This window comes from Lagopus leucura, unplaced genomic scaffold, assembly GCF_019238085.1.
Source record: "Lagopus leucura isolate 7727_CA_CO unplaced genomic scaffold, USGS_WTPT01 Super-Scaffold_100002, whole genome shotgun sequence".
Taxonomy (NCBI): Eukaryota; Metazoa; Chordata; class Aves; order Galliformes; family Phasianidae; genus Lagopus; species Lagopus leucura.
Window position 1 is genome coordinate 22,027,365 of NW_024962263.1, and position 25,335 is coordinate 22,052,699.

At 38.4% G+C, this 25,335-nt stretch overlaps 1 protein-coding gene across 1 annotated transcript in view; it reads left to right on the forward strand.

The window, feature by feature from the left end:
* Positions 1–23,037, forward strand: part of LOC122179361 (death associated protein) — a 39,828-nt gene extending 16,791 nt beyond the window's left edge. Inside the window, exons 3-4 of the mRNA XM_042870179.1 lie at positions 19,095–19,137; positions 20,768–23,037. Coding sequence (XP_042726113.1) covers positions 19,095–19,137; positions 20,768–20,887 — 163 coding nt within the window. The 3' untranslated portion in view covers positions 20,888–23,037. The remainder of the gene's footprint in view (positions 1–19,094; positions 19,138–20,767) is intronic.
* The last annotated feature ends 2,298 nt before the right edge of the window (positions 23,038–25,335 follow it).

The following is a 25,335-nucleotide window of genomic DNA, read 5'->3' on the forward strand; positions in this document are numbered from 1 at the left end:
AAAACCGTGCACTGGATGAAGGAGGTGTTTTGAAAGAGATGTGTTTTAGTTAACACATGTTCTTTCATCAAGAAACTGCCTGTCAGGTTTAATTTGAAATGAATTTAATTGTTAGTCTGACAGCTTGATGTTCTGGGAAATGCAATAAGGATATTGGTACTAAAATTATTTTCAGCTCTATTCTCTAGCCATTGTTGGACTTAATGAGAAAAGAAGAGCTAAAACATGCATGTTTTTAGGAACTAGTTGTTATAAATTATGCTTGTGTAGAAGAAATGTACAATTTTGTGCTCTTTTAATCAAATACTTTAAAAGCTGTTTCATAATCTTTACTAACACAGGCATACAAAGATACTGCTAGTTCTGGTGACTTGTTAGTATGTTTATTCCTATGTTTTTGGTCCGGTTGATATTTTCTTTCCCTCTGTGGTGTATCTGGGACAGCAAGCAATCTGAATTCCCTGAACTATCAATATTTAGAACTAAAGCATTAATTTGCATTTTTGGTCATAAGAGATTTCATTTGAATCACTTGAACTTTAAAGAACTAATTGCAGTTGGATTTAAAAGGACAGCAAGGTCATTTTCTCTGATCAAAGCAAAGGCTGCAAAGAACTGTTTGGCAACTGGCACAGTTAAAATTGGAACCAATTGTCTGAATGATCAAAGTTGTATTGTTACTATTTCACACTAGCCCAGTTCAGCAGTACCTTTCAGGCAGTCACAGCACGCACTTAGTTCTGTCCAAAAAGAAAAGAAGCTTGCCAAACACTGCTATGAGACTAGCTTTGTACTTAGAAATACAGTGCTTTCTGGGAAAGGTAAGACTTCTGCATTAAGCACTGTCTTTATAGACAGCTGCTTTTACTTTTGCCACCACTTTTTCATCTTTGCTTTGTTCCAGCACGATAGATTTTCTGAAGAAGTGTTATACTCTTATCAACTGTTGCCTTGTGATAGTGGGCAAAACTGTACAACAGTACCAGAAAGATTTCTAGCAAAACTTTAAAGTTATCATATTTAAAGTAGGCATTTCTTTCTTCTTGAATAATTATTTTTTCCTCTTCACAATCTGCCAACAGAGTGGTACTAGTTATTGGCAGCAGAGAAACATGCCGTTTCCTGAAGATCCGTTTTGATTCTACAGCAAGAATTAAATAAGTAAAAGATCCTGGCTGCAGAAATACATAGCGAGTAGTGTCTCTAAGCAGTAATTTATCAGTACTGTTTAATAAGGAGAAGAATTAAAGGTCCTGAGGGGATGAGTATCTTTCTAGGACAGAAGTGAGATTCAGGGTATGTGGAAGAAGAGATTGTAATTGTCTGAAAAGATAATGGGAAGGCAGAGCTGTGCATGTATAAGAGACCTGAACTGCACTAGGTAAGACAGAGAATGAAGTAAGAGGCCTGCTGAGATTTATATGGAACTAGATAGAAAGAAGGAACTGAAGGAGGATTTAAAGCAGAGTGGCAGAAGAATTCAAACCTGAAGAACAGAAAGGAGCAGAGAAAGGCATGTTTGCTTGTGATTGTGTTGTTGCTTTGTGGCCAGGAATAAGATACAAAATACTAGCAGTGCCCTTATCTCATACACTTGCTGGCCAGAGCAAAGAATGACAGCTTATTGCTACTATCACTTTCCCTTCTGGTGAATTTAAAAATCTAAAAATGCTCATCATTGTGACGGTGTCGTGTGATCAAATCTGTTTTTACCAGTTTTCTTCTTACTTGGAGAAAACTTGGAGAAAATTCATTTCATACAAACGTACCATCTAAAGACCTGTACTCAACCTTCCAGCCCTGTGAAAGGTAAACTGTAGCAAATTACAAATACAAGCCAGAGTCTGGATCATGCAGTAATTCAGGTTCAAGAAGTCCTCAAGATCTCTAGAATAGCCTCAGAGCAGAGTCAACTGTAATGACCAGAATACTCAGGCCTTTATCTTGGTCTTGAAATCCTCCAAAGATGGAGGCCACAGAATTGGTTGTCCTCTAGGTAAGAATATTTCTCCTAATAGCTAGGGTCAACCGTCCTTGTTCCAGTTTATGCTTATTTTCTCTTATCTTGCCACCATATACCACTGTTTAGAGCCTGACTTCATCTAAGATGTCAGAAGACAGCCTCCTTTGTGGGTAGTGGCAGGCTCTTGGCCCAAAGCCGTCTTTCCTGCAGTCTGAACAAAACCAGTTAGCTCGTGCCTTTTCTCACAGGTTGAGTGGTCTGGCACCCTGATCATCTAGGTGGTTCCACTAAGTTCACTCCACTGTATTGATGTCCTGTGTGGGAGGCACAGAACTGGATGCCATATTACAGATGTGATCCAGTCAGCACTCAGCAGAGGAAGATAATTTCCCACACAGTCTGCACATCCTTGTGTACTGCTAGGGAACTCTACTGGTTCACGTTCAGTTTGCTGTTCACCAGGACTCTGGGAGGAAAAATATAGGATATTAGCTATAAAACTTTGATTTCTTCTTCATTAAGTACAACCTGCATTTCATCACTTGGTGTGCTCTGTTTTAGGTTTCTCTCCAGTTTAGCTTCAGGTGTCTTTTCCTCTCTTACAAATCCCAGACTTTTTTTTTGTTTGTGTTTTGTTTTGTTTTCATCTGTTCCTGCCTGACCTGTCAAGTTCATATTTTCTGCACTTAGACCTCTTGGGATTTGTCTCTGTAAGGGTATATAGTAGAGACATCACAGAGAAGCAGTGATAATAAAGCGTGACTGGTGTATTATGTTGTTTTGGGAGGATATTGCAGTCTGTTGAAGATGTAGGAAGTCCCATTTAGCCCATGAAGTTTTGAGGACTCCTGTACAGGGTGAACTGTATTTGCTGTGCCTTAGTGCGTGCCTAGTAGATACATGCAAGCACAGATGAAATATCTCATTGGTTGCTCACTTAGCACTGGGAAATTTAGATGAGTTTTTGAGCTCCTCACCTTTTTTGGGGCTTGAAATATTCAGACTTGTCACACGCCTGAAAATTCTTCCTAGTCTTGCTTTGTCTGTGTCCTTTGTCCATCATGGGACAGATGTTATCGGCTGTCACCTTCAGGACCCCTCACGTGTTTTTGCCTCCTCAAAACACTGAAGGGAAAATTCTTGACAAAGGAGCATTAGCTGAGGCTCTCTTCTAAGCAGGGCTACATCTTTTTTTTTTTTTTTTTTTTTTTTTTAAATCATCTTCTCCTGTGAGAAGGATTCTACCTACAAGAGGGCAGGTAGCCTTTTGCTGTGTAGGAAGTCGAGCCCTGGTGGGAACTGTCTCAGTTCTTCTGTCAGTCATGCATGAATATTTCAGGAAGCATCAGGATGAATTTTTTAAAACTAAGAGGTAATATGCTCTGACTTCTGTACAGCTAGAGGTGTTCCAGTGAGTAATTTCATGTGAATCCCACTGTGTGACTGTTGTGCACTTCAAGGTCCTTACCTTTTTATCTTTTGCTTTCCATTACTTGATGAATTCCAAGAACCATGTGTTTGCAGAAAACAATCCTCAGCTGAATTTGTACTGATTTTGAAATATTTGGAAAAAAAACAGAGGTAGTTTATAATGTGTGAGTTGTTTTGTTTTAAATTAAATTTGGAGTGTAGTTAACATTGAGAATGTAAGATTATCATCTCACTGTTGCAACTAAACAGTTGGGCGGCTTAGAGAACATTTCCTGCAATGGTTAAGGGATTCATCTCACTGACAAAGGCATCATCTTGGAAGATGTTCTCAAAGAGAAAGTTGGGTGCACTGAGTGACCTTATTGTGCTGAGCAGCAGTGTGGAAATACGTGGCCAGGGAGTCTGGGTTTTGTACGTGAAGATTGAACCAAGAGGAATGAGGCTGGTCCCTGAATAGCATTTTGATTCTTCAGAGTTGATAACTGATCTTTTAGTACTGATAAACAGCCTAGTTCTGAGAAACGAGGAAATAAATGATCTCTTAAGGCTGACCTGTGTGTGTAGTATTCTTGCCAACTTCTCCTCTGCATCCCAGTAGGAAGCAGTTTACACTTTTAAAATATTAGTGGACGGAGGGACTGTGATTTACAGGCTTCATTACTGTCACTTAAGATTGTATAATGCCTTCCAGTGACATTTGTGTAGGTGAGCTTTCCATACAGCTGTTAACATGATCAAAATGATTCTTGATTGAAACAACTAATAATTTTAGATACTATGAGGAAAATACAATAGTTGATTTTGTTGTACAGCCTGTCATTTGATCTTCTTAGGGTCTGCAGACATATCTCAAGACTGATACAGAGTTTGAATGTTGTGGTGCTGTTTTTTGTTGTGGTTTTATTTTTTTAAATTCCTTATTGGTTTAACTTTTCAATTCTTGCTACGCTCTTTCCCCACTGGGAAAGAATATCCTTCACAAGTACATACTGGCAGGACAGTCAGTCCCAGGCTGAACCTTACCTGATGATCAGGCTAGTGTTGGTCAATCTATGAAACTTAACAGAGGCAGTGGGAAACTTAACATAGGCAGTTCTGTCTAAACATTGGGAGGTATTTCTTTGTTGTTCAGGTGACATAGCAGTGGCACAGGTTTCCCAAGAGCAGCTGTGAGGTCTCCTCTTTTTAGATCTTCAAAAGCTGCCTAGATACAATCCTGGACAAGCAGCTCTGAGTTGTCCCTGCTTGAGCAGCAGTTTGGACTAGATGGCCTCTAGAGGTCCTTTCCAACTTCATTCCTTCTGCAATTCTGTAATTGATTCCTCTGTAGTTACAACTCTGTAATTTTGTTTTTATTCTTTCAGCATTGTTTGCCTCTCAGATTTGGTGGCTCTTCTAGCTCTCAAAAATAGGCAGAATCATTGAAGACAGTTTTACTTTATGAACTGTGTAAATAGTATGTATGCTTATATCATTTTAAAGGGATAATATAATCCAAGAGAGCAGTTTTAAAGCAATCCAAAGTGTGGTGAACTTTAGTAAGAGTGATCTGAGAAGAAGCACTTTCCCTCTTTTTTGTTGTCTAGGAGGAGACACCTAAGCAGCAACCTGTTGGTCAGGGTGGCCCTGCAGAGTTGCGTAGCCTTTTCAGGGTGAAACCTTGTGTACGCATCCCCAGAATGTCCTTGATTAGGCTACTGGGACCATTAGAAGCCACTTGTTGATTATCTCCACAACCATGCTGGTCTGAATTGTCTGATTTAATTTCTGATCAACAGGAGTGCTGGTGTAAATGGGTGTGTTCACAAAATAGATGTGTGTGCAGTGACGTGCTCCTAAAAGCAAGTAAAATGCAGTGATCTTCCAAGTGAAGCTGCAAATTGCCATGGGCATTTGAACCTCCAGAGATGTTCTGCCCTGAGCACTGAACCGTGCAACTCTGTAGTGATGGGTCTGTTATCTGTAACTTGCTATCTATTGGCATAGCTGGCAGAGCCACAGCTGACAGTGAGGCAAGGCACTAGGGAAGATGGGAGAAGGGGTGAGGTCGCGTGAACACTAGAGTATGAGTTGGCCTCTGCTTTTGTTGTCCATTCTGTACTTAAGGTTGTGATCTCTTGGGCTTTCAAGTCTGTATTTTGCACAGTGGTGCATTTCCTTATCGCAGCCAAATTATTCATAGAAAAGTAATGTTTAGCAGTAGCAAAACAGCTTACATGGACTAGAAACAAAACCAAGGTCAAGTACATAGTTGTGGACAATCAGCTCTTTTGCTTTGCTGTCGTTAATCTGCGCGTTCTTGCACAACTTCTGTTCATGTTGTTCTCAAGGGTTATGTGCTTCTCTGATAGTGGTTATTCAGGCTAAGTTGCACATTCTACTGAAAATTCAGAAGTGGTTTCTTGGGGGCAAGTACCCTACTTGATTGAGATCCTTCACAGTTTTCAGAGGTAGTGTTTCTATTTAAATTAAGTGAAATTGTGAATACCTAATCCATTTGGAAACTATGGCAGGTTGTAGTAATGCAGTAAACCCAGATTCCAAGTCCAAGTTTAGAAACTGCTTTTGAAACTGCCACATTGTGTGTGCACTGAGATATTGAATAGGTAAGTATTCACTAAATATTCCAGGATACTTAAATACTGCTAATTTACAGCTTTACATTGCTACATTAGTATATTGATCTTGTACAAAACCCAACCTACCTGAAATAGTTGAGTCTTGTCATCATGAAGCGAAGTCTTCCAGAAGTTCTCAGTATGCATGTTGGCTGAAAGATAAGAAATAGTCACACCTGCCAGCCTGGTGCAAGTTCTTAATTGATTTGTTCCTCAAGATTACCATACCTAAAAGAAATGGTATTAACAGGTGGTCAAATTGCTTGATATGTCAAATGTTAATGAAATAGCATTAAGTGAAATCAATATGAGAGTCTTTGAGCATTGATCAGTTGCTGAGAAGGTTATCAGAGCTGCTTGCTCTCATATATGAGATATTACCTTGCAGAAGGATCTGAACTTGTGCCCAGGTGAATTTTCCAAATGACTGAGGCTAAAGGTAGATTGAACGTCCTGCTTTCGTGTTCCTGGCAGAAATAGCATCAAATATGTATTTGTTCCCTTGTATATTGGCGAATACGGCACTGGATTTTAATGTGCTGTGTGTACCTGGCTATGAGGCACTGGTTGGCTTCCCTTCTGTCACTTGCTAACGGACAGGGTTGTTGGAATGAACTTCTTTTTTGATGTTGTCCTCTGCTATCCTTGTAAGAGATCTCTGCGACCTATCTGGAGGTAAGGCAGTTTAATTATTACCTGTGGGATGCTAGTCCTCGCTTCTTACATTTAGGATTTCCAGTCTATTGTTGCAGAGCTCACCAATCCTGTTATTTTGCTTCAGTGATCCTGTTGCAATCAGTTGTGCTCTGCAACAGCAGCCTGTTAACTGGCTTCCCAGTTGTTTCCTAACAGAGGCACATATGAGCCTGCAGGTTTCAGGTGTTGTAACAAAATCTGCTTTCTGTGAATATTTCTTCCTGCCTTGTCACTTACGTTGTAACAGGCACTTATCCTTCCACCACTTCCTAAAAAATTATTTTTGATACTTTTTCAGCACTACTCCAAAGAATATGACTTTCCCACCTGTCTCACCACTTTTTTTTTTTCCTTTTATTCCTTTCCCTTTTCCCCAGTTTGCTTCTCTCTTCTTGCCTCTACAGTTGCCTATTCTGTACTAATACCCACTGCTTTATAAATAAACAATATGAGCTATCTGGTCTTTGGGAAGAATGGGCTTGGCTCTTTTTATTTCTACCCACAAACAGTGAGCACTTTTCTGAGCTGTGGATTGTGCTTGTATCCCCTTAGTATTGCACTGTTCAATGCTGTTCTTTGCAGCTGAGTTTCATCAGTAAAGGAAGAAAAAAAAAAAAAAGCAAAACAACTTTCTTTTCTTGCTTAAAGCTCTTTTATAGTTTTTTACTTCCCTTGATGTGTTACAGTAATGAATGAGAATCACTGCTGTAAGATTTGTGGATATTTCTTTCTTTGCAACTGGGAGTATCTAGACGAGATCTCTCTGATAGACAAAAACAAAATTAAGCTTCAGTTTGCAGCTGGCCATTATGTAGCAGCAATAGCACTGCTGTCATCTAGGTGCCTAGGGTATGTCTCAATGGACTCCTTCTCTATGAAGACTTTAAATAGATACGACAGGAGCCCAATACCCTCCTGTCAATTTTAATGTCATAGCAGCAAGAATTCAGAGCAAGTATGCACAAGAGAGGTCTGTCATCTCTTTTGAATGTGTGGGTTAATAATAGGAATGCCACATTGGTTAATAGACAATTTTGCCATAAATACTGGCATTGAATATTAGAAAGTGATTTGGTCTTTTGTTAAATTAAGGATTTTCTCTTTACACCTGGTCTTTTTGCTTTTTTTTTTTTGTGACGGTAAAGTCACAATGAATGTGTGGGTATTTGACATGAAGTGTGCAAACTTGTTTGCAGGTTGAAAGCAGTTTATAAAATGTAATCTCAGGAAAGAACGCTAAAGGATTATAAGTGGATAAAAGACAAGCCATAAAGCTATCAGCTATTATTGTGGCGGCTTTTCTTCGCTCTTATTTTCAGTTCATAAACATAGCTATCATATTTTGACTAAAACCTGTAGTAATCCACGTTACTGGTTTTTTGATTTTTTGGTTTTGTTTTTTTAAGATTGACATTAGTATATGGCATTATAAATTACCAACCCAGAATTTAGAGTGTTAATGGGAGGTGAGACCTTCCTCAGGTGTATGTATTTCCCTCCATTTGATTTCTACTGTGTGTTTCTCTCTTAGTGTTCACATTCTTTCATAGTCTGCTTTCCTGATGCAGGCAAGTTAACCATTTGAATACTTTCATGGTGTTCTTTGACTTAGCCGTCTCAGGGCAGTACATCTATCATTTTGTCCCTGAGTTTTTGATTAAGAAGAAGAAAGCTAAGATCCAAAATTGTCCAGTTCCTCTAAAGTACTTTAAGACTTCTCTTTTCCAAGGTTTTCAGCTATTTCTATAATGATCCGAATTCAGAAGCGTTCAGCTGAATCGGGCAGTGCCTCATCTTACACTCCATCCTGCAGCTAAATTTGGTTGCTAGAAATTCCAAATTCCTGTATTTTTTTTCTATTTACACATGAAGTGATTATGCTGTGAGTCAGAGGTGTTTTTTTCATGATTGTACCAGGCTTGGATCAATGTTATTTAAAGTCATCACTCTTTTGAAAATAAAGAGTATTTGATAATTTACTTGCTATTGTGCATAGTTAATGTGTTAACGTTCAAAACAAGCAAAATGTACTATTTTTGGGAGCTAGCCCTTGGGATCTAGACTATCAGAGGTAGTTGGAGGTGAAGGTGATGGAGAAGACCTTCTACCAAAATACCATTAAAAATGTCCTGTGGTTCCTGCTTCTGCAGATGTTGTGCTCCTCTAAGCACTTGCTTTTGTAATGAAAACTAAATAGAGATGTTTCATATGAAATTCTTAAAATAGAGCCAGCATTACTATACAGTTGTTTTAACTGTAAATCACAATAGCCTGAAGAGTCTGAGTGGTGGAAAGGATGTAAGAAAATGTAACAGAGCTAAGAGGTAACAAGTATATTTTTGCAGTAGAAGTATGTAAATTTAGAAAATATTTCTTCAGAATGTGAAAACTGAAAAGAATAAACTGTCGGTCATGGCACATTATGAAAAGTTCTGCACTATAGTATTTACAAAGGGGCACACATGGTTGCCTGGATAGTAGAAGGTGCACTTACTCTGATAATCACTATTTTGGCTTTTTAATTATTTGGAAATCTCATTCTGGTGTCATACACTTTCATTAATTTTCACACTGATGTCCTGGGACTCCATTACTCTGTTGACCTGTACGGAGTAAAAATGGCATTCTGATTCATGAGAGACCTCTGCCTTTGGTTATTGATGGATTTCTATAAAAGCTATCTCCTGTCTCATTAGCAAGTGAAACTATAAAATGTCTACATGTCCAATTAGATACAGTATAATAGAAGTGACCCTTTGAAGTCTACAGAAATGTCAAGAGATCTTCTGAATTTTTTTTGCAAATTTAATCTATATTGATGCTTAGGTAAGTGCAGTTTATTTTTTAAATAAGTACTTAGGTCAATTGTCCCTGATTTCAAAGGTGAAGAAGCTAATAACTTATTTAGTCAGGTCCCATTATTATATTGTCACTTTTTAGACTATGCATACAGTAGCCAGAGGTACTCTTACCACTAGGCTGGTGTTTTGGATAAGCTGTGTTCTTGGCTGTGGACACCCTTCAGCTACAGTTGCAGAAACACAACTGCAGACAGTGCTCTGGCCAGAACTGTGCTGCCAGGTAGTGGATAAGGTAGGCATCATTTTTACAGTGTTTTTATTTCTCCTGTCCTCTGCGTGAAAAACTGTTTGTTCGAGCAGCATAAAATACTATTACAAACTACTAGTATGAAGTACCAACATTATTGCTGTTGTTTAATAAGTGTAAATTCACCTGAGACTGTGGATGCTTGTTTTGTTTTCTTTCCTCAAACTGATCTATTTGTTCTGTAAAAAGCAGGCTGAAGAAGCAGAGCTGTGTGTGCATCACAAACAGAAGAAGATGTGATCTAACTATGTTATAATGGCTGTTTAATAATGTATGTAGAAACCAATGGAGCCAAGTGTTTATCTGCTATCTTACAGCTTCTGTAATACTTGTTTGAAGAATTGAACTGGCTTAGCTATTTTAGTTGAAGCAATTAAATGCCATTCAAACGTGTGGAGCACCAGGGTGTGACAGACCTAAGAGACTAAACTAGAAAAAGAGCACTCATTTTTGTTAGATTAACAGAAAAATTGCTGGTAGTACTGACATTTGGGAGATTTTAGTTACTTTATGGTTTGTACATTCCATTTAAATGAATGAGTACTAGTACAGAACTATATTCAGATTAAACAGCACGTTGACCCGTTTGTACTGTCACAGATTTTATTATCATTTAAAAAGTGAAACATCTATTTTGTGCTGAGTGGAAGTTTACCATCTAAGAACTACTTTTGAAATCAGACTGCAGTGCTTTAAATCCCATTGATATTGATTTCTTCGGGGTCATTTCCTGTCTTTCCTCAGTATGAAGTTCCAGTCTTGTTGACATTAGTAGAACATTTGCAGTTTATTTTAGTAATATCGAATGTTGACCTTCTAGATTAAACCCTTAAGATAAACACAGAAGGAAGAAACAATCTGTTCTGTGTTCAGGTGACTGGATGTTTCTAGATGAGAAATGAAGATTCTGCCTTACCAACTACTGCAGCTCAGAGCAGGCATAGTAATGGTAGTAGAGGAGCAAGGCGATTGCTTCCTGGCAGGTCAGTGGAGGTCGCTTGATCTGGAGAGATTCAATTTCTCAAAGTTCACTTACACAGAGATATGCTCTTGTCTGAATCAGAGGGCTGGAGCACCTCTCCTATGAGGAAAGGTTGAGGGAACTAGGATTGTTTAGCTTGGCGAAGGCTCCAGGGAGACCTCACTGTGGCCTTTCAGTACTTGAAGGGAGTGTATAAACAGGAGGGGGAATGACTGTTTACAAGGGTAGATAGTGATAGGACAAGGGGGAATGATTTTAAACTGAGACAGGGAAGTTAAGGTTAGTTTTTAGGAAGTTTTCTGCACAGAGGGTGGTGACACACTGGAACAGGTTGCCCAAGGAGGATGTGGATGCCCCATCCCTGGAGGCATTTAAAGCCAGGCTGGATGTGGCTCTGGGCAGCCTGGTCTGGTGGTTGGCAACCCTGCACATAGCAGGGGGTTGAAACTCATGATCATTGTGGTCTTTTTCAATCCAGGCCATTCTGTGATTTCTTTCTAGAGAACTTTGTTCCTTGTCTTTTGTCATACTAAAGCTTTCACTGTGCTAAGTGAATAGGGTGTTGGGTTGGTTTTGGTTTTCGCTTGTTTTACTGTTAGATGTACGCTATTATGATGAAAGCATGTTTGAATTCAGATTTCTGATGCTCCTTTATGAGCTTTAAATGCAAGATCAGGTTTGTTTGTTTGTTTTTGCCTTCTATGGCTGAACTAAGAGAAGTTTCAGATTCTGAGATCTGCTAGTTTCTTATTCTTATGGTGAGATGTATTCCTCTAGAATTTTCACTTGCCTCTGGAGTGCAAAGAGAATTGTGTAAACAACTTCGGAAGGATTTGAACTAAAGTGAGATCCTGGCCAATACACGCAGCTCACACAGGCTTCAGCATGGAATCTAATACTGTAAGAGCGTATTTGTAACCTTGCAAAATGCCCTTGTTTATGCTGGGAGCTTTTCCAGATAAGGAAATGCACAGAAAATTTGTCATGATCTGCTGCTGCGTGGGGATTTTCATCTGTGTTTGCTTTGGAGAGCTTCATGCAACAGTGGGGTACAACTGCAGAATGTGAGGTGTAAAGCGGTGTTAAGACAGCTTCTTGTAATAGTGCCATGGATGTGGAAGAGGATGTGTTTATACAAATGGAGACACGTGCATGTATCTGTTGTGTAGTTTGGATTAATAAGAAATGGTATTGCAATTGTTGAAACAGGAAAGTGAAACATGAATGTCTACTGAAGTGGTTAATGGCCTGAGATATAGGAAGACAAGAGTCAGGTATAGATTTCAGTAGCAATAGCTGAAACATTCTAAGGCACCACTGTGTGTCTGAGACAAACAGAGATTCACCAGAGAGATTTTAGCCTTCTTATTAGCTTCTAATCTCTACATCTTCTTCATTGCACTGACATCATGTATTCCTAATACAGTGTAACAGTGTTTCTATTTCTAATTCCACTCCATCTTTCATGTGTTGGGAGGAGGAGGAGAAGCTACAGCAGTGCCACAGGTTGATAGTGTGTCCCAGAATCTGAGGCAATGCAGTGCAGGCCCATGCTCATCATATTCTTAGTGTGGAAGCATGTTACTGTCATGGGAACATACAGTGAAGCGCACTTCAGCATTTGTCTATTGCAGAAGACTTGATCCTCTCCTCTGCACTACCAGAGTAGCCTTTGGCCATTTTGCAAATGCTCACAGTCGACTCTACGTAGTTCTTTGTTTTAGAGTTTCCTTACAGTTATGCCACTATTGAAACTTGCTTTATGTCAGTTTCCACAGCTTTCATTTTTCCAGCAAAAGGGCTACAGGTACGAAGTGGGCTAATGCTGCAGTTACTGCCTGTGTGAAGTTTGTCACTGATGTTCACTAGTACATCACTTGGTACATTCACGAGGTAGTTATTGGGATGACAGGTTTGAACCCTAATAAATGAACCAACAGCTGGGGAATTGTGGTCTATTTTTAAATCCTTGGGTCTGTAGGAAAGCTGAAACGCTTAGATCTTCATTCTGTGGTCAGAAGAAGGCAAGAAAGAGAAATGTACTCTCTGTACAGCCTGTGTAACAATGCAGATTAGAGAAGGGAGATAGCTTTCTTAAATAATTTTCTTCTGTCACTAATGCATGCACTAAAAACAAAGATGAATGAGATGCTGGTGAGATTAATCAGGCCATGTGCTGCAGCGAGTTGACAGTGAATGTAAGAACAATGAAAGTCAATCAGTCTCTATTAAATGTAATGAATAGTGATTTGCTATCTCATTAAAAGATCAGGACACCCAATTTGCTTGTATATGAATGGCGAAACAAGTAGTCATTAAAATGCCCTCATAGGGTATTAAGAGCTACCTTAAAACTTGCTTTCATTTGCCTGTGTGGGAAGAGCAACCATTTAGCAGAGTGAAAGCTGTCTCACGGAATATATTGGAACACAGACTACTACATGGAGAGGAGGAAGTTATTTTTTGAAGGTAGTGTCTGTATGTATATTCTTCATTTCATCAAGAGGAAGAAGTGTTGCTTCTACTTGTTCTAGTATTTGCCACAGCACATGGATTTTTTCTTTTTTTTTTTTTGAGGTTCTGTCCTTACTGTACATACACATTAAGCAGAGGTTCAACAGTGCCATCCTGTGGGTGATCCTAAAGGTTTGAAAGTTATGGCAGATAAATAAATGACCTCAGCAGGATAAATTATCATAGAATATCAGATACTGCATGTCCCAGTGCAATCAACTAGCATATTTCCCTCTGGTAGTCAGTCAGGCTAATTATTACTTTTCTGTCCAGAAAATTAATAACCTAAATGCATAATAACCAATTGGAAAGTATCTCAGGCAAGCTGATGAGCAGTGTGCTTGTTAGTCTTTCTCTGTTGCTGAGAAATGTGTTTTTAATCATCTCAGTGTCTTTTTAATCATCTCAGACTTCATTTTCACCAACAATGCCAAAATTAAAGGCAACCATGTAAATTCAGATAAGCTCTGCTATGAAGAAGTATCTGAACATGTTTTAAAAGGAATTGAACTGAAACTAAGAACAGTTACCTTTTAATGTTTTGTATTCAGAATATATGAATCCGTAAGTAACCTTCAAGATTAAGCCGGATGGTTTGAGCAGCTCGCCAAAATTTTTTCAACTCCAGAAAAAAAAGGGTAGGATTAAAGGCAAACATTTTATTGTTTGAAAATGATTAGAATTTGGAGAAATTTCTGTTCATAGAGCAACCGCTTTGGTGGGACAAGATGTGAAAAAGCAAAATTTGTCTCTAATGAGGGAACAATTGGGGTGGATCATCCTATTTCATGTTTTTCACTTTGCTTGCCTAAACAACTTGCTAATTAGAGTGTATGATATGTTTTACTTGGAATCTTTTTTTAAACCCAGGAAAGTCATCTTAGCCTAGCAAAAGACTAGTATCTGTATGGCTCTATCCTTTTTAAGGCAGGCTGGCCTGTTCAAGTGTTTCCATATTGGGAATCTTGTTGCTGTGCTCGTACTCTGATTTATAGTTCTCAGATAAATTGCGGATGAATCAGATGTATCAGGAAAATAATTTCTTGTGCTATTTCATTGAGGGCAGGAAGGAAAATGAATTACAGAAGTTTAACCTCTGCACAGAAGAGGTTTTCTTTGCTGACCTTGTCACTGTGAGGTTAACTTCAAGCATAGAGCATCAGCATTTGTCTAACTTCTACATGTTTCTATCCTGATGTGAATGTATGTAAGTCACAGAAATACCTAATTCTGATGTTGAATCTTCCTAAATTCTTGATCTTAACACTGCTTTGTTTTCAGGAGGTTCTGTCTTTCATTCTGTGGTGTTTTAAAGGTGTCTACTGTTACAGGCTTTAAATGTAATCTATGTGTATTTTCTGTAGGCTGTAGGAGATTTTGCTATAATTCTAATGTCATTGTGTTTGTTTTTACAACATTTCTGTCAGACTTGGGCTTAGCCAATCCCTCTAAGGTGAAGACGTAAGATTCTAGTATTATTAATGCCTCATTTCATCTAGTTAATGATCTTTTCAAGTATTCCATCTTCTTTTTGTGATTTACTTGCAATGTCAAATAAAGGTCTTACTTAAGCTTAAAATGAAATAATAAAAATCTTTATTTGAATACAGTCAAGACAAATGACTCTAGTTGAGATTCTGATGTTAAACAGGTACAGTTCTTAACAGCATCGCATATAAAATCTGGATAAGTTCTTTGAACACTGAAATCTTGACAGATGTGTTCCTTTCCTCTCTGTGTTACAATAAAACAACTAACAACTCGGAAAGTATTGACAGATAATAAGCTGTGTTGGCAAGTCTACTGTTTTATTCCTTGTCCAATATCAGCTGTGGCTATTATTAAACTATAAATGAATGTGTGCATTAAATGTGTTCAAAACCTATATGTTTATAAACAAACACATTTTCTGTCCCAAAGTGATGTTTTCTTGCTTTCTTGTGTACTGATGCCTAGATAGGGCATTCCTTTATCTTCAAAACAACATCTGTCAAACTGATTTTCATCAGATTAAGTAGATCCTCAAAGCAACCACTGCAGCTTATGAAATAATAAAAATGTAGGTTGTGCTTTATTTATAACGCCAACAGAATTTGAAGTACTTAATAATATTTTACAAATGTGACAATAATAGCCTGTGCACATTCTCTATCCTCATATCTATTTTTGGTAGGCTGTTTGGAGTGATAGTGAGTGATGTTGAAATTCCACAACTGCAATAGATGTCCTGGAGTGTGATTATGAAATTATGGTCCTGGCAGCTAATCTGTGTCTGACAAAGCCAATGATTTGAGGCTCTGGCAGTAGAGATTGAATTTATTGCAAAGAAGTTCATCTGTAAAAAGATTTCCCTCATTAAAAATGAAATTGAAGCTCGAATCAGTGACTGATTATCCAGGCCGTTCTTTGATCAGTTGGATTCCTCATTAGTATAGATGTGTGATGAGATATGCTGTGGTCTGATTCTGGTTCTGTGAATCATCCAAGATAATCAATAATATTAAAATTTTAAAGATTTTTCTGAGACACTGTAATCTAATTGAAATAAGAAAATGCCAGTGGCCTTAACGTAGAACATAAATAGAGATATGCTCAATCATTGATGTTTCTGGCCTGCCTGGTGTCTTTTTAGCTGCTAGGGGATAATTAAGATATGAAAATGAATGTAATGGTCAGATGATGTTTATTCCGGAGGAGTGAAGTGTTCACCTGTTTGCCTTTGTGATCCTCTCAGAGAGGATGCCTCATTACAGTATTCATTGAGCATGGTTACTCGGGTCAACCAGAAAAGAAAAACAGAAATGCTTGAAGTGGAAGTCTAACATTCTTCAGTCTGAAAGCTGCAGACCCAGCAAGAATCTGATCAGAAAGCCAGGAAGAGGACAAACAAGGGTGGAAATTGTAGAAAGGCTTGGGTTGGAAGGGACTTCAGGGGTCATCAAATTTCACCCATCTTGCTACAGCCAGGGTTGCCAGCCACTAGGTCAAGTACTTGATCAGATTGCCCAGGGTCTCATCTAACCCAGCCTTAAACACTTCCAGGGATGGGGCATCCACAGTCTCTCTAGCAACCTGTTCCAGCATTTCAGCACTCAGTAAAAAAACTTCCCCATTGTCCTGTCACTATCTACCGTGTCAAAAGCTGATTGCCTTCTGTTCATAAACTCCCTTTAAATATTTGGAGTGAGTCTCCCTTCAGCCCTCTCTTTTTCCGTCTGAACAACTCCAGTTCCTTCAGCCTGTCTTGATACGGGAGGTGCTCCAGCCCTTGGATCATCTTCGTGGCCCTCCTCAGGACCTTCTGCAACAGCTCCACATCTTTCCTGTGTTGGAGACCCCAGAGCTGGATATACTCCAGCTAGGACCTCACGAGGGCAGAGGAGAGGGGGATAAGCACTTCCCTGACCCTGCTGACCACCCCTCTTCTGATGGAACTCAGGGCGCCACTGGCTATCCGAATTGAAGAGCACACTGCTGGCTCACGTTAAGTTCTTCATCAACCAGAATCACCTAACTCCTTTTCAGGAGTTCTTCTCCCAGTTTGTATACGTATCTGGGATTGCCTTGACCCAAGTGCAAAACCTTGCACTGTACTTTGTTGAACCTCATTAGGAAATGAAGGTCAAATTTGCTCCAGGCAAATCTGGATGTAGATACTCTGGTTTCCAAGTAGGTTGATTATACCCTTTTTGTCAGCATATTGCCCTGTGCTGTCCTGAAACGTTCTGTGTTAACTCTGGGACAAGTTTAGTGTGAGGCATTTTGGTGGATCTGCTTACTATCTTATAAGAGAATGCAATTAAAGACAGTCCTGGAATCAATTGTATACAAACATGTTTAAATAGGTTAGGGTTAAATATGGTAGAGTTCTAGTTAAATTCTTCATATCTAAGGAAAATAGTTTTTACCAGGAAAATGGCATTACTGATTTTTGTCATCTTTATAGAGATATGCCAACTACATCTGCTGTAGTACCTGAAACATAGAACTCTGACAGGCTTTTATTTGTACTTACAATGAAAATGATCCCTAAAGGGCCTTCAGCCTTGTGCCTTAGACAAAAGAATATACAAGTAAGTGAAAAATATGTGCAGAAACACACCAGGTATTCTAACTCTATCCAACTTACTGCATACCCAGGGAACTTACCACTTGTAAGCTCAGGTCCTTTGATTAATAACAACTTGGCATTTCTAAATAGGAGACCAAAGTTCCTGAGAAGACTTAATATTTGCAGTGGGAAAAGTTCCTTGAAAAACCCTTTTTGCTACAGCCGTTACACTTCTAGGTTTTATTTTTGGCCAAAAGCATGGAACATTTAATTCGTATGGAACTTAGAGCAGATAATACAGCGTGGTGGTAGACAGACAAGCCATAACACATTCCGCATACACAGGCTTCTTTGTTATTTTTAGGAAACGTTGATTTGAATTTCAGGCAGCACACAGGCATAGTGAGCGCTGCACTATTATTGTAAGAACATAGGAAAAATCCATCTGATCTGAATTTCTCACTATCCCATATTGTTAATAATGCGATGCCAAACTAATAACTATTCCTCTGAGTGTGATTAAAGCCAGATCCCACGTATAATTGAAGAACAACTTGCTACTTGTTTTTTCTCCATTTCTTGTTCATTTCCTATATTATATCATTGTGTTAGTTTATGAATGGAACCAGCAGCCACTGCAGTACATCTGTATTTTCTCAGAGTTGTTTCTTTCAGTTTATTATTTACTTTACATCCAGACTGTAATGTACTAATTGGCTCAGCAAAATCGGGATAAAATGAAAGCATTTTGCTATTGATCTTTGCTGGTTAATAGTTTATACTGGCAGAAAATGAGATCAAACAAGTGCTAATACAGCTATCAAAATACTTTTTCTCATCACAGGAAATACTACTTAAATGGAAGTATTTTAAAGCAGAAATTCCTTCCTGTTTTCTCTCCTTCTAATCACTTCTTGCTAACTTTCTAAAATTTGAAGAGGAGCAATGATTATTAAAGAAGTAGGCTGTTCAGAATCTCTGGCAGCGCCATGACTTAATCAGGAGACCTATAGGCCAGAGAATCTAATTCCATGCGTTGCCCAAGCTTCAGAATCAAATTCTACTGTTGAATATGGTTCTGTTGATGCAAATGGAGGTCTGCAAATGAAAAAGTGGGGCAGACTTTTTTCTTTTTTTTTTTTTTTTTTTAACATTTGCTTTATTACAGACATTGTTCTTCTTCTGTGTAAGAGAGTAGATAAATATCTGCATCAAAGTCTGCAATTTAAAGTACTGGGTTTTGGTTTTTTTAATAAGACTTGGAATCCTATTTCATTTTCCATGACAGCAGTAGGTTTACTCCAGCTACAGTTTTCATTGTTTCTTACAATAGAGACATACTGAGTCTAAAGTATACTGCTGGCAGCCTGTATATAGAATTTGAGGATTAATAGACCAATGCAAACAAACCAAGACTCTTAAGATTAAGAAAGTAGCACAGAGCATTTGGACTAGCCTTTTACTTCTGTCAATTAACACATAGTAATAGCAGCCCAAACCTGCAGGTCTGTATCACTGTTCTTGGCTGCAGAAAGTGGTAGTAAAACAAAAGTCATTTGAAGAGCAAATTTATCTTTTTTTTTTTTTTTAAACATTAATTCCAAGAATGCCTTTTATATATATATATATATATATATATATATATATATATATATATTATACATGTGATGTGCTTCTCATTTTTACCTTCTGAGAATTTTGTACAATTCATCCCTCTTATTTTTTTTTCAGCCCACCTAAACCAACCGTGTTCATCTCTGGTGTCATAGCAAGGGTAAGATTACCATTAAATTTCTTTTAACCATAGAAATATGATTGTTGGCTTTTCGGAATAATCACTGATCAGAGCAAAATTAATCTTTTTCCATTCCCCTCTCTCTTTTATGAGAAAAAGTCTTTATGTTTTGTGTATTTGTTTATGTCCCTTTGAGCATTCTTTTCAGCTTTTTTGTGTGTGTGAAATTGAAATTATTTATTGAAAAGGCTTCTGCCATTTTTCTTTGAATTTTAGCACTTAAAGCTTATTTGATCTTCTTTTCATATCTAAGCTAGATATTACAGCATTGATTTTCTTTGAAAGCAGTTACATTTAAATCTGCTCTATAGTGTGATCTGTAACAGCACTTCTGGCAGTGATGGTATGTGTTTGAAGGCATTATGCTGCCATGTGTGCCTTGGGGTACATAGAATTGCAACAACAAGCAAGACTTGGAAATCCGTAAGCTAAATCACTAATATTAACTGTTAATTTTCTGATCAGTAATTCCTTCCTTGTGCATTGTGACGGGCCTTCAGTCATGATGGTTATCACTGGGGTGCATAATATGGTTCACCTGTCTACTCAGAAGTTGTAGGAGTTGTTTTTACATAATCTGTCTGCAACAACAGGGTGCAAGGTGCCAGAGAAATATGTAAGAGACAAACATCAGCATCAAAGAGCAAGAAGGTAGAAAGCGTCAAGTCTGACAAGAAGAGATGTTTGAAAATTAGAAACAGCTTGAAGTAGTCTACAAACTGAAAAACGTGTTAAGTGCTAACCTGGTGATCAAGATTTTAAAAAAAATGCTGTCAGAATGGAATGGAGGAAGTTGAAGTAGGTTGAGGTGGGATCAGGTGAGAAACAAGCAGTCTGAGGCATCTGCTTTGTACAAAATCTTTGTAACATTGCCACCCTCTGAACAAGTGGAATACAGGCTGTTCTGCCTTGTGTCTGTCCCAGCTTCTTGTGGTGCTGTTCTCTGTCATCAAGGACTGGTAGTAGTTGTTTCCCACTACTACTTGAAAAATCAAAGAGTACTAACCCTAGAAAAGCTATTCTAAGTCAGTTATAGGTATTACATGTGAACTGATACTCTAGAACAGTATCAACAGATTAGCAGACCTTGTTACAAGAGGAAGTTAAAAGGTAGGCAGCTTGAAGATTTGAGTCAGAGTAGTTTTAGATAGTGCCTTTCTTCCTGCAGAACTAGTGTTACTGCAGTTGGTTTTTCTGTGCAGGTAGATTTTCAGGCTGCCTCAAATTATTTGTAAAATAGTTCCTTTGTTTTATGGCTTTGTGAAAACAAATAAATTAAGTAAACCTGACTATACAGAGCCATTGGCAGTGACTTGACACAAGGGGCTATTCAGTGGTGAAGATATAAAGTTCATTTTTTTTCCCCTTGAGTCACTCTAAGATACTGCATTCTTAGGTGCTGCGTATAACTGGAAGAAGTTAGATTTGTGCAAATGAAGTACTGAAGTTGGCCGCAAGAAGGGCAAGATAATACATGTTTGGCAGGACTTCAGAGCAATATGCAGCACTGTTTTTTCATATTCTCTTCACGCTTTAAAAACCTTATATCCACTTGAACTAGAACGTACTTAATACTTCTTAAACTTTTCCCAATGTGTTTTTCAAACAGGGTGATAAGGACTTCCCTCCAGCAGCTGCTCAGGTGGCTCATCAGAAACCACATCCTTCAGTGGAAAAGCTTCCTCACCCTCAACATGTCAAACAGCACATCCACCAACCTCGCAAGTGAGCTCACCACAAAAATCTCAGCCAAACTGCCATCAGTGAATATGTTTTTGAGAGAAGTTCTTGACCCTTCATGGTTCACACAATCAGATCAATAATATTGACTTCTAAAATCTTACCCAGTTCTGTTTTTTTACTTTAATTCCCAAGGGTTAGGAAGAACAAAAACGTTATTGAGTTGATGCACCGAATGGAAAGTTTTCCCTTTTCTATTAAGTATTTGCTGATCAGGGGTGGTTTTTTGATAAGACTGTCTGGTTGACAACATTATGATTAGTGAGCTTAAAACTTGTGCTTTTAGTTGTGGCATTGCAATAGCCAATAGTTAATGTAGCTTTTATGCTAAACCAGTAGAGAACATCGCCTTTGTACTGGTACTTTTGTTATGTGGGAGTTTGTTGTGTTGAGGCAAATTAGTGATTGTCTTGAATACAGTCTTGCAGTCTTCAGTACCCTGAGATGTTAGATCACAAGTGGGTAGAAATCCAGCTGAATCTTTTTTACACCCCTTTGCACTCCTAGTCTTGATGCAGTTCTTTTGTGCAAGCTCTGTGTGGGTGCAAAGAAGTAGTCAAGAGTTACAAGCACGCTGCTGCTGTGACCTCACAGGCCTGGTTTTTTTTTTGTTTTTTTTTTTTGTTTTTGAGGTGATGATTTCTCAAATCCAGCAACAAGTTGAAGGAATTCAGGACCTTCAAGAACTGAACTTAAACTGGAAGAAAATCTGTTTTCTTTTTTAAATTACACTATTACTGTGTTTAACTTCATGAGCTAATCTCCGTTATGCATCTTTTTAAAAAAATATTATTAATGAAAGGAATAAAAGTTACTTTTCAGACAGAGCAATCGGATTAGGTTAGGCCACATAGTTAAATATGTCAATTACACAGTTTGAAATTAAAAAAAAAAAAAAAAAAAAGCACAAGCTCTAGCCAATTCCTTCTTCATCTCTATAAAACCCAGGAAAGTCATTTTTAAACATTCCACCTACATTTTAAAAATGTACTTCTGTTTTTAACTGACTAGTACAGGTTTTAATGCCCTGTTGAGTTTATAAGACTTCCAGCAGTCTCAAAAAAGTGAGTACAGAAGCAAAACACTGATATACAGCCCATGTCACAAGTGGAATAACTTGTGTCACGTGTGTGAAAGGGACCTGGTATGGCCATCTATATTAGGCTTGAAATGCAAAGGGTGTATTGCAAAAGACAGGCACAGATGTATTTATTCTGCACCAAGGAGGGGGACCTATGATTTGTGTATGAAGTCCTTATTTTCAGTTTAATTAGATAACTGTACTTGCCTTAAGGAGCGAGTGTTGTTTATAAGAATTAGTCTGCATTAGAATATGCATTTTTTATGAAATACTCTTTTTTGTTCCTGATGTCGGTACTTCTGAGGCCTTGTTCTTAGCTGCTTATGAGCGTACATGTGATTCATACATGAGTGATTTATCCTTGAAGGTAGAACTGTTGAACCTCATGAAACATATTTATGAGCTAAATCACCAGCAGATTCAGAACAGAGAGACTACAGTCTCATGGACAGTGCAGCCAGTAGTTGTCAGTGTGCTGTGTCAGCCCATCAGCTGGTGCTCATGGTCACCTGATGCTGGTAGCTGCTGGTTTAAGAATGGTGGCATTCAGCTCTCCTGTTTTTATGTCTACATCTCAAGTAGCATGTAGACTCTAACTGTAGTCAAAACAGTTAATAGAGCACGTTTCAAGACAATCTGAATTGCTCTTGACTCCATTCATTGACTGTAGATGAAAACTAAAAATACTTCAGAATAGTTGCACACCATTTGGTGGGCTTGGACAGCTCTATTCTGTGTGTTTCTACCTTACACAAGCAACACCACGTTTCCAGCTTTTGAGTTAGAAAGAACTCTTGGCTGTTAATGCAATATATACAGCATTTATAGACAGTATCAGAAATTTGTCTTTGATTGCTTAGATGGGTATATAAGTTTGTACAATGAAATAAGATCCTCAGGATATCTTTAGTCACTTTTAGACTGCGGGATTTGCTATATGACTAGAAAATGTCTCTGTATGAAAGCATATTATGTATGGTTGGAAGATATCCATGTTCATGCATAGCTGTCCTTACCAATGCATTATCTTGCTGAAAATAAAGAATCATAATCAGTCATCTGGATTGTCTGATGATATTAATACTTTTAAGTATAATCACAGTCACATACAAGCACAGCCTATGTTCAGATGTTACATGAAACAATTGCAAAAGAATTGTCCTGAAATTGCCAATGTGGCAGTAACACAGCAATAAAGCCTGAGATTGTATGTTGGGTTAATTTTTCTGTAAGTACAAAACAAACCAGCAGGGGAGCTTCAGGGAGATTTTATTACAGAATGCCACACTTAATAGGTAGTGAAAATTACTAGGAAATTTTATGACACGGTGATAAAATTTTTGGGGTTCTGTCAATTGGAAGGTGAGTTGCTATGAAGTCAGAAAGCTCCACTAGGTCTAGGTGAAAATATAGAATCCAAAGCAGTACAGTAAGGAAAATGAGATTTTCACATTTACTGCTGGTCTTTGAGCTCTTGTCTTTCAAAAAAGAAAATTTTGTAACTGAATTAACAAGCACCTCATAGCACAACAGGTAGCACTGCGTAACGCAGAAAACTTGAAATAAATGACCACAGGGCTTTGGGAAGCTCTCTGATACTTTTAGCATTCCATGTTCAGTGTATATAATAAACATACATGATGCCTCAGTAAATACAACAGATTACTGCCCTGCAAGTGTTGCTTTGTTTCATCCTTACTCTCAGCAGTCATGTGACAATGCACTACATTATTCAAAAACTTATCTTTCATTAAAACTTTGAGAAAATGCATGAATGCTGCATGAATGCAATGTCCAGCATTGTCTGCCCATAGCTATTTCAAGCCCTGTCTTCTGCAGTGTAATGCTCTAATGATATAACATGATGAAAAGTACAGCAATAACAGCAGAGTGGCACAATCCTAGGCTACAGCAAACGTGAACAAATCCAAACACGCACAGAAACAAAAAAGAAAAACAGCTTACCTTTGGAAAGCCTCTGGTAGGCAGGGATCTCCAGTGAGAGACTTTGGCCTCAGCTGCCAACCCTTAAATGAGGTCTGGGAAGGGTTAGACCCTGGCTCCACCCTTTCTGGTCATTAAGCACATTGCATGCAGCTGAGCTCCTCTGAGCTGGCCATGCCTTCCCACCAGGTGCTCAATCACTGGTTCAGGCCATGACTTAGCATTTCTGCTGCATGCAGTTATTACTAATTAGTTTATTTACTTCTCCTTTCAATAGTATGATTTTTCTGTTTCTCACTGGATGGCCTGAAACAGAAGTCTTGTGCTTTTAGTTGTGGTACAATGCTCACCACATGCTGCTGGCTCTTCAGTGAAAATATTCAGATCAGTCTGTTTCATACAAAGGTGAAGGGGGTGGTTTGGACGTAGTGTTAGAATAACACATTCAGAATATTCACCATCTTCACAGAGGAGGAAGGTTACGGGTATTGTCAACAACTTCTTGTGTCCTCTTCAGATTTCAATCTAGCAAATTTCAAATGAGATGTAAGTCTAGGCCAATGCCCTTTAGGATTAGGATATGTTCATTGCATTTGTGAAAATGTGGGGATGTCCATAACAGCACATAACTGTTACAGCAGGAATAGATGCTCCAACTATGTAAAGAAGAGCATTTCAGTTTGAGTTAAAGTTCTGTGCACGCAAACCTCCTCCCTCATAAGAGAAAGACGCTGAAATGTGGTTTATGCACAAGGGGGTCGCAGCCAACATTGTCTGTAAAAGAGGAATCCATGTTGCGTTGCCTGGAGGAGGCTAGAAGAAAAGGGCTAGAAGAAAAGAGAATGAATCAGGTCTACAGTGATAAACCATCATCAGACCTCAACAGTGGGGGTAAAATAATACACATTGTCGCTACAGTCTTGGTGAGTGTGGGTATGTTTGTATAACATGTAATTATTACCAGTGTTTAACTTGAAATCCTAATGAATTTTTTTTTCTCTCTCGAAATTTCTTTGTCACACCTCTGGCACATACAAGTTCTGTCTTAGGAAGATGGAAGTTTGTATTTTGCTTGTTACTGTGTTCTTGGGTCTCCTTCAAGAACGTGTGTTTGTTGGTTTTCCTCATCCTGCGTCAGAAAAAAACAGTATTCACAGAATGTCTCTTTCTTTGAGTCTTTTTCATAAAATCTTAGCACGCGTATTTACACAGGAAACCTCCAGGGAGAGATGGAACGCATTGTATTTTACAAAGCACTCCATGAATGAAGACTGAGTTTTGTTACAAAGGCTGTTCCCTTTTCTTTCAGGCTGCTGATCTCAGGTGCCAACAGGAATACCAATTTCTGAGAACATACTGCTTGGAGCTGGCAGGCATGCATGGATGCTGGCAATTCTTTTTGAAAATGTGCT